A 13,958-nucleotide genomic window follows, 5' to 3' on the forward strand; every position below is an offset into this window, starting at 1 on the left:
AACACCATTATCAAAAAAGAAAAATACAACACATTCAAGGAGTTTTCAAATCAACACAAGTAGCAATTTGAAAAGTCCTTGATCTAAACACTAGCAATAAAATAGCATATAAAATAAATATAAATTATTAACCTAATAAATATAAAACATAAAAAAACCAAATTGTGTATAGTAGGCATTAACATTAGTGGCTTCATTCACCTAACAATCTAGTTTCTAGAGATTAGTTACACAAATATTGTTGTATATAGAAAATTAAACATAAAACCTAATTATAACTCTTACTTAGTATTTATATTCATAACAATTAAATAAAATAATTCATTAAACAATTTATAGATTTAGCGGCACTTAACAATATAAATCCAACTCCAACTATATTTAATCCATTGTGTAAATTTAATTAGCGAATATGTATTGGTAATTTGTTAAAAAAATTAAATTAGAATTTCATAATAACCTCAAAAGGATCATTTAGTAAAATTCATTAGAAATAAAAATAATATTATATTATAATATAAGTATTGTTTGTATTTGTAAGTCTTTTGGTTTCGTATTTTAATTGCGTTTAATGTACAGTACACAATATTTAAACATTTTTGCCAAAAATAAAATTGCATACATATTTTTGTTAAAAATGGGAGAGAGTTATTTTATTAAAGACAAATTAAATTATAAAAGGTAAGTCGGAAAATCTAAATCTATATAAATAAAAATCAAATGTCGTTCGTTGGTAATTGCATCAGTAGAGAACGGCCGGACCGATTTTTTTTAATGTTGATCATAGTCCAACTTAAGTTTTTACGGAATGAAAAATTTACCACGCCCACTTTTTTCAATTTATCGAAATATGGCTTATTTTTTTTTGTTCATAGTAATCCAATTTAAGATTTACTGAAAGAAAAATTCACCACGCCAATTTTTTTCGATATATGTAGTATCTAAAATTGCAGGACGCCTAGACCGATTTAACTAATTTTTTTAATGTTCGCAATAGTTCGCAAAATTTTTTACAGAAATAAAAATGATCCGCATCCACTAATACTCCCACTTATTAAAACATCTGCAAAATACATCGATCTGTGATCACTCATATTTCAGACCAAAATTCGATTACTTATATAAAAACTCAAAATATCTAAAATCGCTAATAACTTGGCCAATAAGCGTTTAATCAAGAAAAGGAGCTCGAGCTGTGATCACTCATTTTTCAGATCAAAATTCGATTACTTACATACAGTTTGTCAAAAATATCTTTGCACAGTAAACAAAGTTTTAAAATTTTATTTTCATTTAAGAATTCATTACATTTTTGTTTTTTTTCACACATTTCGTTATTGGACCTCTTACGACTATCTGACTCCACCAACATATTTAAAATTGACAAACGCGTTACAACACCAACAACAAAAATATATGTTTTTTCAATATGAATGGTGTCAAAAAAATCTTTGCATACTGAGTGAAGAAAACAAAAAATTGGTTAATTATACTCGAATTTTGTGCAATTAGGCCTTTTTATGAATGTTATCGCATTTGAAAGAGGTTGCATAGCGTTTAGTTAAAAAGTATTTTTTTTAAGTTCTATAAGTGACTTTATATTTAAATAGTAGAAATTTATAACCGATTATGGCCAATAGGCTAGGTTGTTGAAAATAAATAATAATAATAAAAAAAAATAATGGCAGGAAATCGCATTTCGAAAAAAATTATACTTTTTGTATTTTAATTATTATAAAGGAAAATCTGCAAGTGGAAAATGATTATGGGCTAAGAGTATCACATGAAACACTCCGAAATGTGCTACTAAAACACAAATATTCTTCAGGAATGGCTAGGAAAAAACCCCTGCTCTAAATCAAAAATATTGAGAAACGATTAAGATTTTCCATAGAGCACATTTCACTCCCTCCAGAGTGCTGGGACGACTAAATTTTTTCTGATGAGACAAAAATAATGTTGTACTGTCATGATGGAATCCAACAAGTTTGGCGAAAACCTCTGACAGCTCTAGAAAACAAAAATTTAATACCTACAGTTAAGTTTGGAAAGCTTTCAGTTATGGTATGGGGTTGTATATCCAGTAAGGGAGTAGGGGTAATCTGGATTTTGGATAAAATATTGACGAAATAAGTTTTTCTTGATGTTTTTAAAACCGATTTAACCGCTATCATTCTGAAATTTGGTTTTGTTGACCCGGTAAATTCAAACAAGTTTTAATACAAATATTACTAGACAATGATCCCAAACATAACTCTTATTTATTTGGTCGTGGTTACTATATAACTGTACAAAAGTTATTGATACCCCTGCCCGAAGTCCTGATATTAACCATATCGAAAATTTGTGGGTACATTTAAAGAAAAAAGTGGGAAAAATATCGCCAAAGAATCAAAACGAATAAATTAAAGAAGAGTGGGACAAAATACCCTTGGAATATGATATCCCTAAGCTAATTAACTCAATGGGCAGCCGTAATTGATGCTCAAGTTCGACACACAATATATTAGCAGCTAAAACCCTGGAAATGTATCACAAACTTAATATTTTATCGAATGTGCAAACATTTACTTGACAGTATAAAAATTGATTTTTGTGTCCCTTTTATACCCTACACCAACATAGTGGGGAGGGTATTATCCGTTTGTGCAGATGTTTGTAACGCCCAAAAAAATTAGTCTAACACCCACCTTAAAGTATACCGATCGACTTAGAATCACTTTCTGAGTCGATTAAACAATGTCCGTCCGTCCGTCTGGTTGGCTGGCTGGCTGGCTGGCTGTCCATGTAAACCTTGTGCGCAGAGTACAGGTCGCAATTTAGAAGATATTTCGATCAAATTTGGTACATATTATTTTTTCGGCCCATGGACTAAGCCTATTGGAACTGGCTGAAATCGGTCCATTATTTCACCTAGCCCCCATACAAATGTCCTTCTTAAATTGGACTTTATCGGTCATAAATGATTAATTTATAAATGTATCTCCACAAATTGCGCTCCAAATAAGTTTTATATATACAAAATTCATGTCACCAAATTTTGTTACGATCGGTCCATAATTAGTCATAGCTCCCTATAAGGTCATAGCCAACATATAAGGCCCACTTCCGAAAATCACTCAAAAATATAAATTATTGAAATTTTAAAAGAAAAATGTTTTTGCTCTTTTACTTAGTGTAGGGTATTATATGATCGGGCTTGACCGACCATACTTTCTTACTTGTTTATTATAAATATGAATGGTTTTATTGAAATTGATTTTTTTTGTTATCTATTATATTAATAAACATATGTTTATAAAAAAATGTGTTGAAAATAATAAAGAAGTTGATTATTTATATTAGTAATCAATGTTTTCTTTAAAATTTTGTTATTTTTTCTCTATGTGCAAAGAATTTTTTGACAAACTGTATATAAAAACTTAAAATATGTACATTGTAATTTGTCTCTTAGTAGCGCTTCTATGTATATTTTATTCTATAGGCCATAGAATATGAATAAAAATAATCATTCAACAATAGGTTTTTTTTTAACAATTTTTACCCATTTCAAACCGCTTCTCACAAATTCACAAATCGAACACAAGCACTTTTTTAATTTGGACAGGACTGTCGGGTCAGCTAGTTTATTTGATAAATTTCGTTTAAGTTTAATTTTCAAAACGATCGATTTGAAAAAGTGTAATGAATTTCGATAAATTTCATGAAAAGTTTTTGAACAAATGTTTCATTATTTCCTACCAAAATCAAGCCCAGATATCAAATTTAATTTAATAGAATTTTGGCAAGAAATTTGATATAAATTTGTTTAAAAGCCTCAAAATGATAGTGTGAACAATTTAGAAAACGAAATTAGATGGCGCATCTTTTAAACGAGGATTTCAGTTTAATAACTTATATGTAATTTTGAAGGTTACATACATATGTGTCATTTAATCTCACTTAGTTATTAAACATTATAGTGTAAAAAAAGTTTTTTTTTTTTGCTTTATATGCGGGAAGTTTTGCTCTACTTTTTTAACTTGAAAAAAGAGCCGCCGAAGCACACCGATTGCTCACCAAATGTTATGATGAATGTGTTCCACCGGTTTCAACGTGCAAGTGATGGTTCGTGCGGTTTAGAAGTGGTGATTTTGACTCGGAAGACAAAGATCGTCCAGGCTAACCAAAAAAGTTTGAAGACCAAGAATTTGAGGCATTACTCCATGAAGATTGTTGTCAATATCAATAAGAGCTTGCAAAATCATTTTGAGATAATTTTGCGAGCAGCAGGATTCATCAAAAAGCCGTACCGTACAAATTGTATCCAAGAGTCCTTAAAAGACGATTTTGCGTGTCCGAAATGAAGTTTGAAATGAAGTATCACACGTAAGATTCCATCAGGAAGGACAACGCTCGGTTACATTTTTGCAATACCTGATAAAAAGTATCTAGAACAGCGAAATGCAAACTCACACCACTACAGTTTTTAGATATTGTAGTTGTATGAGTTGAGAATTATTCTCTGGCAAAAACAAAAACAAATATCTGAAATAATGAAATAAACAAACATAAATGCGTAACACAACCTGCTTCTATAAATGCTCATGCACAATTTTCACTTGCGGTGATTTTAATTTAACCAGGAATTGGATATATGAGAGGTATTAAATCAAGGTTAGCAATGTCTTTTTTTAGTGAACTTTTATAATTTAATGAATTCTTGAGATCAGTCAAATATGTCAATCCCAAATACGCTTTTAACAAATATTAATCAATGTCCATTCGGAGATTGTTCCATTGGAAATTGTTACATTTCTATTAAAAATTTAACAATATTTAAAAAATAGCACACTGTTTGCTTTCGAATTTTAATTTATTCCTAATTTATATTAAGTGCTTTGAAATCAGTTTCGTTTTCAGTTTTCAGATAAATATTTTTTACTATTTGTTTAAAAATTATAGCTCTGATCATTTTTCTTCCCAGTAAATACTTTACCAGTAAAATCTTGTAACGTTTATATTTTTAAAATTTGTAGTTATAAATTTGAAATAAAGCTTCCAAAATAGTAAGTCAGTTTTATTGTTTATTATTTAAAACACAAATTGGAAACCAGACAGACAATAGCATAAATACAAAACAGATCTTACAGGTATAAAAAATAACTAGTAACAATTTGTATATAAATTTTTCTCCCACAAATTCCTACGTTCTTGTTTTTTTCTCTTAAGATTGGCTAACGTTACCCCGAAATAACTGCAATTACCGTTATCGATATTACCTTTATTCTATAAACAATTTAAAATTATAAAAATACAAATTTTCGATTTTGGGTTATCTTGAAAATTAACGTTTTTCCAATAACAATTTGTAATAACTTGTAAAAATGTATAGTTATTGTATAGTATTTGTTGTTTTATATTTTTTTCATGTTGAAATTAAAAGTCTTATATGTATATAAACTAAAATTTAGTTTCTATTACCAATATTACGCAAACAAAACTATCACAAACGGCGAAATGTCCACTTGGAAAACCAAACATAGCAATCTCCAAATTACTTATCGTATTTTTCTGCAAACCTATTTTTCGGCCACGGGCGATCCTAGTACATATAATTCAATTATACTGAGTAACAAAGGAGTACAATATAATAAATATTGTTACGAAATGGTACGTGAATTCAAATGTAACGATTTTAACGACTGATTTAAAAGTAGCAGAATGCTTTTAAATAACAGTGCTGTAATAGCAAACTGTAACATATCTGTGGGCATTATTAACATTGAATAAAAGCTTTCAGTTGACCATTGATCGTAAGTTGGCAACGCTGTTTGCTGCGACCGTATATTCGAATTCGAATATTCAGTTAAAGAACACTGTAGAAAGTACACCACAGATGGCGTATGTATTAGAAAGCTCTAGAATATACGAACTTTGACAGTTAAAGAGCAATCTAGAGTGCAGATGGCAGTGTTAGTCTGCTTTTACACAGGGCAAGTTTACTTGAAGCAAGTCTCGTCGATTCCCTTTTAAAATTGCTCGTCTGTTTACACACAGCAAGTCTGTGAGCAATTTTGTATGTCAAAACCTAATAAACGCCATATTGAAAATGAGAAAACAAAAGAGAATTGAAGAGACTTGCCAGTACAAGCAAGTGTGTACCCCTTCTTTCTTCTTGCCTCTCTCTCCTATACTTGACTTGCGCAAGAAAAATTGCCCTGTGTAAAAGCAGACTTATAAATAGTGGCAGAGGTTGCAGTAGTGAGTGAGTTTATCAGAGACGCTTTTCAAATAAACATCAACTGAGTGCTGTGCTTTTCAAGTGAATTCGTGTACATTATAAAGTGTGTCTGTATTTCTGCAAATTTATAAACGTGTATAAAAAAACCATTGAGTGACTATTTAATTCTGTTGTTGAACATTTTAAATAAATAAAGAGTTGTTACAATTTTTAAACTATAAACGGCTTTTATTTGCAATCAAAAGTATCCGGTTTATTTAAAGGAAATAAACCAACGTTTTGAAAAGGTTAAAACGTAACAATATGAATACATTTAGAGATACTGGATTTTTATTTATCAACTAAAATAGAGGATATTGCTACTATCCCTCATATAAATGTACATATTTATTTCAATCGGTTTTAAAATCTGAACAATCCATAATTCATTCATTCAATTAAAATCTTAAATATAGATAAAAGACATACATTGACAATATATTTTGGATATAATTGGAATTTAAGGTATAAATCAAGATCAGCGAAACAGCTTGCATTACACCCCAGCGATACACCCCAGAACTAAAAGTCCCTTCACCCGGCCGAAGGCCGGCAATACAGAAAATGTGAATATTAACAGAAAAAAAATTATGAAAATAAAAACTGTTACGCGGATCTTGATTTGTTCCGAATTTAAAATAACACATGAATTACACATTCACTCAATTACACATGGGCTACACATCCAAGTTAAAATTACACCCAATATGTGTAATTACACATGAAGTGGCAACACTGGTGCTTGCGTACATGTGAAAATAAAAACAAGAGAGCTCATTTGAGAGCTCACTGCAGCTCGCTGGTCTAGAATGAAGAGGCTGGGAAGTTTTGCTTCACTAGCTTTATAGTCCTGACGGTGCCCCGTCCGACTACTATTTGTTTCGATCAATGCAGAACGCCATCTCTGGGATACGCTTCACTTTGGAACAGAGTATCCGATATTGGCATGATTCGTTCTTGGCCTCAAAAGATGAGCAGTTCTTTTGGCTCGGAATCCATATGTTAACAGAAAGATAAGAAAATGTCATAGCTACCAATGGCCAATACTTTGAATAAATACATAATGTATAATTTTGAAAAATAAAAAAAACATTTTTATATCCTTCACCATGAGTTGCAAGGGTACATATATGTATATAAGTTTGTCATTCCGTTTGTCATTTTTTATTTGCGACCCCACAAAGTATATATATTCTGGATCGTTATAGATAGCGAAGTCGATATAGTCATTTCCGTCTATCCGTCTGACCGTCTGTATGTTTAAATCAACTTTCTGTATTTTTGATTTTATATCTGGCAGGCTTGGGCGATGCCAATTACATTTTCCATTAAATTACTTTAGGTGTAATTGAAATTGATAATTTCAAATTACAATTACATGTAATTGTAATTGAAGAATTATGATTACAATTACTGGTAATTGTAATTGCGTTTTTTCAATTACAATTACATGTAATTGTAATTTGAAAAATTCAATTACAATTAACAGTAATTGTAATTGAAAAATGGCAATTACAATTACCAGTAATTGTAATTGATAGAAAAAGCATATGTAATTTATTAAAAAGTAATTTAATTACTTTAAATTCAATTACATTTATAAATATTAAACCGGTTTACCGTTTTTTTCATCTTTGTAAACTCGACCGGTTTCAGGTTTCTTTAACGGTTTTAATGAAATATGTTTTTTTAAAGCTCATTTAAACATATTTTTAAAAACTTTGATACTATTTTTAAAAATATTATTTCGTCAAAGATATAAAATAATTGCATAAAGAATTAAAAAATGTAAAATGTTCGAGGATTTATTACTCAATTCTTAAGGACCATATAAGGACCATTTACGAACACATTAAGATGCATAAATATCTAAAAAATATTAATATTGAACAAAAATTCCATACCTATCCGTAATTTATATTTGCAAATCATACTACAGGATTTTGTGAATTTAGTCCATATTTGGCTATACCTCCCATATAAGGTCAACTCCCGAATAAGATCGTAATAAATTTCTTACAAATATAGTTATCAAGTTGAAATTCGAAAAAAAAATTTCAATATATATAAAAATCACTGTACTCAATTTTATGAAGATAAATTATCGTCATAGCCTTCGCATGAGAAACATTTCCGGAAAACTCATTAACCTTCAGAAATCTTTACTGAACCAAGTAGGTCATAGCCCCACATATGTCCCTCAACCCAAAAATACATTAACGCACATTTATATCGATCAAAAATTTAACAGAAATCAGTTTCAAGTAGACAGAAATCATAATCATGAGACTATGGGTTCATAATTATATATTGCACGTATATAAGGCTCATATCCGGAAAATTCATTAAACGCGAATATATGTATATTAAAATTTCCGTATGCAAAATTTTGAACTATTTCTAAATATATTTGTATACCCTTTTTTAAAATCGGATTCTTCACTTGAATTATATATAATTATTTTACATTCAAAATGAAATAACTTCTGCGCAAAATAGTATTTTTAACAATTGTTATATTATTTCATATATTTATTTAATAGTATTTCAATGACATTTTCTCAATCCTCATACATAATAGGATCTTTATACCAATGTAACTTCTATAATTCTCATCATATTTCGGTGGAGGGTATTTCAGACTCGGCACGGCCGAATATAGTACTCTTACTTGTTTTTAAATGTAAATCATAACTTACAAATTTACTTCGTTTTAAAAATAGTTTGTTAATTTTGTTCAATATTCGTACATCATATTTTAAAAATGGTCAATATGTTAGTTCTGAGAAGTGAATGTTCTAATTTAGAGGGATATAAAATGATATGAAGTTGGAGTTTCGAGTTAATACGTCTTGAAATGAGTAGAATGTATACTTTGAATTTCAGAGAATTCGAAGTTGCTAAAAATCCATATACATTGTACTTCGAAAAAATTTAAAAATTATTGTTTACAAACTCTACTTATATAAAGATTTTTAATCTTTGTTGGGAAACTGAAGACTAATTTAATTAATCGAGTATGCATCAGTAGATATGTATGTGTTACTATATAATATACTGGTCTTCGGCATTCTACTGCACACTATAAAAATAAGTAATTGGTAACTTCTGTAATTTTATATTTTTTTAATAATAAATACTTTGAAAGTAATCATTACATAGTTTTAGTCATATTACTATTACTTTTTCTTAATTTTGTAATTGTAATTGACATTTTTCAATTACAATTACATGTAATTGTAATGTAAAATTTTGCAATTACAATTACTTGTAATTGTAATTGAAAAATTCAATTACAATTACATGTAATTGTAATGTGCTATTGGTCAATTACACATTACAAGTAATTGTAATTGCAAAAATCCAATTACAATTACAAGGTAATGGTAATGTACCAGTAATATATTACACAATGTAATCATTACTGCCCAAGCCTGATATCTGGATTACTAAGTCATTAATATAGACAATATGGATATCTAATGATGGATATCTAATGATGAAGGCTATAGTAAGTTGGACCTACAATGGGTCAAAATCGGGAAAAATATTTTTTAACCCGATTTTTTTTCATAAAAAAATTTTTTTTGTCATAAATTATTTTTCCAAAAAAAATTTTTTTTATAAATTAAAAAAAAAATTTGGGAAAAACTTTTTTAAAAAAAAATTTAAAACAATTTGGAAAAAAAAAATTAAAAACAATTAAAAAAAAACTTAAAAACAAAAAAAAAAATTTAATTTTGTTTAAATAAAAATATTTAAAAAAAAAATTATTTTTATGTATAATTTGGTGAAGGGTATATAAGATTCGGCACAGCCGAATATAGCTCTCTTACTTGATCTCTCGCCGGTGAAAACAATAGGCAGGGTCTCAAACCGTACTGTATTTAAAAGTGTATTGAAGAGAAAGGCTTTAAATGCGGAGAGCTTCAATTCGAGATGATAGAAGAATTAGCGGTAAGGAAGACAACATGATATATCAGTTACAATCATAGGTGCAATAGTTGGTACATATTTAAGGGAATGCCATTACATGTCTCATAGCTCTTGAATATTTGTCCTCATACAATAAAGAAATATTTATATGTATCAATTATTTTCATATAAAACCCCAAACATAGAAATGATGATGATAAATTTAAAGAAAATAACTATAACAAACACAACTTACCCCGGTATAGTAATGCAACAATCCCAAAGCAAACGTAATTCACGCGTAAAGGTGGCCCACAATTGAGCCAGGCCGCTTTTGCCACCAAAATGAGCATTACAAGTGGCCAGTAAGCAACTTAAGCGGTGAACCAATGAATCAGCTAACGCTGATTTAACACGATGAGGATCCTTAAAACAAAAGCATCATTAGCAATATCTACCTAGCATAATAAACAAATTTAATTACCTTTAACCAATCACTTGCTTCGTAGGGAAACAAAGCCACTTCAGGATGTAAGTCAGGAAACAAATAATACAACATTTGATTAAGCTCGTGCTCATGCATAGGACCAGGCAATTTTTTTAAAGCCGTCGATTGCTGGCCACCCTCATTGCTACGTTTCATTTGGCGATATGACTGGAACTTGCCTAAATTTGGTTTGGTCAGTTGCTCCAAAGGATTTGCCACGTCTGAGGGCGATAGGGTGCCCGTAAAGTTGCGACCCACATATGATTCAAGTGCATTTTTAGCCGTTATTAAATTGTGGAAATGTTTAATGCACGATGACAAATACGAAGTGGCATATACAACTTGATGTATGGCTCCACCGGGCGCCTTAGTGGGTACAAATTGTGTCTGCATGGCAGAGTCGATGACCATATTGTCGGTCAATTCGGGCCAGGTGAATATGGCAAATATTTTTGTGTGTGAGTCTGGGAAATAGCCATGAGGCAAAGCCGTAAAATATGACAAACTTATAACCGAACGATCCTCATCCACCAGGGGTGTCATGCCAAATGGTACATACATAGGGACACGAATCTTCACCGTATCTAAAGCATATGTATTGCGCACCGATACCAAGGCCGGTTGTTTGCAATGCCTGGGCAACTTTTCTTTAAACATGGTCAATAAACCCGACAAATAGCAATAATCTTGAGGAGGCTGCTCCAATGCCACCAAATCAAAGTTCGTGCGCATATAAGAGGTCATGCCTAGACCCAAAAAGAAATTCCATTTCTGATCATAGATTTGCACAAACATGGGTACAGCCGCACAAACTTCGGCACCCACTACCGAAAGTGCACTGAAGTAAAAACTAAATTCCGATCGCTTGGTAATGAAATTGTTTTGTTCACTGCGAGGATTTAAGACCACAAAACGTCTGAGGCCATAAAATCTGGCCAACCAATGCAACTTTTTGGTTTTATCATCCCAAACCGGAGGACCAAAGTTATTGGCCAAAGATAATAGATCTTCATGCATGGGCGAAGCATTCAATTCTTTTGTTTTAACTCTATCTGAAGATTTTAGATCCGCCCTGTAATAGGTCACCACTACCTGATTACCCTTGACATCTAGAAGTTCCTCTTCAATTTTCCAGTTACATTGATACAATTCATTTTGCTGGAAGTTGCGACCCCAGTCAGTATTGGCCAATTCCCATTTCTGGAATAGTTCACACAATTGGGCATTTAATATTTCCCAATCGGATTCGGCACTAAAATCCTCGCGATAAAATCCATTATCATCAATTTCCTCGGCCATTATTATATTACAAACAAAAATGCACTTTGCGAACAAAAACACGAAACTGTTTATTTGTTTTTATAACCGACCATATGTTCTTTGTTTACGTTTTACGTGTAGAAATGTCAGAATTCAATTATCTTTGAGATAATAAAATGCTACCAGATTGTTGAATTTTATACTCCGGCTCATCTGTATCACGTTAACTACAGTACCACACACATACCGTGCATTTCTTATGGGACTAAGTCTCCTTTTACAATGCAGAAATTGAAACGCAGACATTTTTCTCATTCCCTTTTGAACTTGCCTAAACCTTTTTCAGCCGCGAAATTAATAGACAGACAGAAATGTATCGTTTCCTTTTTTCGTTGTTGATGCGTATGAATATTTGCATTGTCAAATGCATTTAAACATTGCTGTGAGAAAAATTATATGAAGCAACAACTTCAAAATTGCGAAGAGTACTGCACACTCTGCCTCTCCAACCCCTCGCCAACAAACTTCGTCTGTCTGCCATTCAGTTTCTGCATTCTGCAAAAGGACTAATTTCTCATTAAACCTGTAAATTCTTGAGAAATATTTATCATAACAATTAATGACGTTTGTTGTCATAACCCCCTATCTATACCTGATAAATTGTTATCATGTTAAACATCAAAATGGTTGTCAAGATAACAAATTATCAGGTATGGTCACCATTTATTAGTATTATTGTTTAGTTATGACAAAATTGTTAGTGCTTTTGCTCAGAAAACTTTGTCTTGACAACAAACGTCATTAATTGTTATGATAAATATTTGTCAAGTATAGACAGGAGGCAACGAAGCAATAATACTGATAAATGGTGAACTACCTAATAATTTTTTATCTTGACAAACTTGAGCGGTTCACGAGTGTGCCACATTTTCTTTGATTTTAGAGATTTAATTTAAGCGTTTTTAGTACTAATATTTTCCTGTTATATGTACAGCATTCATTTTTTGACATTTCCTTTTCTTATACGAAACAGCTGTACAGCCAAAAAAAAAAAATAAGTAAAAATAAACAAAAGTACAGAAAATTTTCACAAAGTAACATATTTCTGCAAAAAAAAGTTAAATTTTATAGCATATAGATAATAAAAAATTAAAAAATGACGCTGTTGGAGAACTACGAACAGCAATATGCATCATTGATTGCTGAAATTACCAGCCAAATTGGCAGATTGACTCTAACAAATGAACGAAGGGAACAGTGTGCAAAAATCGATGCCAGCTTAACAGAAGCCCAAGAACTGTTGGAACAAATGGGTCTGGAGATCAGAGACCTTAATGCAGCACAGAGAACAACAGCCACCAATAAACTAAACTGTGCCCAGGTTGAATTAAAGCGACTGCAAACGGAATATTCGAAAGCCAAAGAGGCGGGTAAGAAGAAACACACAACCTTGGATCTACAAGCAGCAGCTGGAGACTATGACGACTATGAAGATGTGGCCATAAGCAATGATCAGAGACAGAGACTGTTGGAGAATTCGGAGACCATAGAAAGAACGGGAAATCGCCTTCAAGATGGCTATCGTGTGCTCGTCGAAACCGAAACATTGGGCGCTCAGGTCTTGAGCGATTTGCATCATCAACGAGAAACCATACAAAATTCACGAGGACGTTTAAGAGAAACTAATGCTGAATTAGGTCGGGCATCAAGAACTCTAAACACCATGTTGCTAAGGGCTTTAAGAGAAAAGGCCGTGTTGTATGTAGTTGGAGGATTTTTTGTGATTGGTGTAGTTATAAGTCTATATTTTACGTTTACTTCGTCAACAGCTACGTCTTAAAGAAAATTAAAAGACATTTTGTATGTATAATTACATTGATGGTATTGTTGAAATTATTATAATTTTTTTTTATTATTTTTCTAAATCTTACTTTTGAGAAAACGAAACGAAAAATATTCATTCATTCCATTTAAATTGAACAATAAATTGTTGAATATATATAAATGTAATAATTTTAACAGTAATTTGTTGCG

At 31.1% G+C, this 13,958-nt stretch overlaps 2 protein-coding genes across 3 annotated transcripts in view; one reads left to right on the forward strand and one right to left on the reverse strand.

Annotated features, from left to right (window-relative positions):
- Rab3GAP1 (RAB3 GTPase activating protein subunit 1) overlaps positions 1-12,004 on the reverse strand; it is a 74,724-nt gene extending 62,720 nt beyond the window's left edge. Inside the window, exons 1-2 of one of the 2 annotated variants that reach the window (XM_065502510.1) lie at positions 10,662-12,004; positions 10,434-10,603 (exon numbers count right to left, since the gene is read on the reverse strand). In XM_065502510.1, the coding sequence (XP_065358582.1) occupies positions 10,434-10,603; positions 10,662-11,963 (1,472 nt within the window). In that variant the 5' untranslated portion in view covers positions 11,964-12,004. The remainder of the gene's footprint in view (positions 1-10,433; positions 10,604-10,661) is intronic. The other variant, XM_065502511.1, reaches the window with a different exon arrangement.
- Positions 12,005-12,978: 974 nt separating this feature from the next.
- Vti1a (Vesicle transport through interaction with t-SNAREs 1a) lies at positions 12,979-13,949 on the forward strand. Its single transcript, XM_065499735.1, has one exon. It carries the CDS (start codon positions 13,081-13,083, stop codon positions 13,762-13,764), a length of 684 nt encoding a protein of 227 aa, XP_065355807.1. The 5' UTR covers positions 12,979-13,080; the 3' UTR covers positions 13,765-13,949.
- Positions 13,950-13,958: the final 9 nt, after the last annotated feature.

This window comes from Calliphora vicina, chromosome 2 (genome assembly GCF_958450345.1).
Source record: "Calliphora vicina chromosome 2, idCalVici1.1, whole genome shotgun sequence".
Taxonomy (NCBI): Eukaryota; Metazoa; Arthropoda; class Insecta; order Diptera; family Calliphoridae; genus Calliphora; species Calliphora vicina.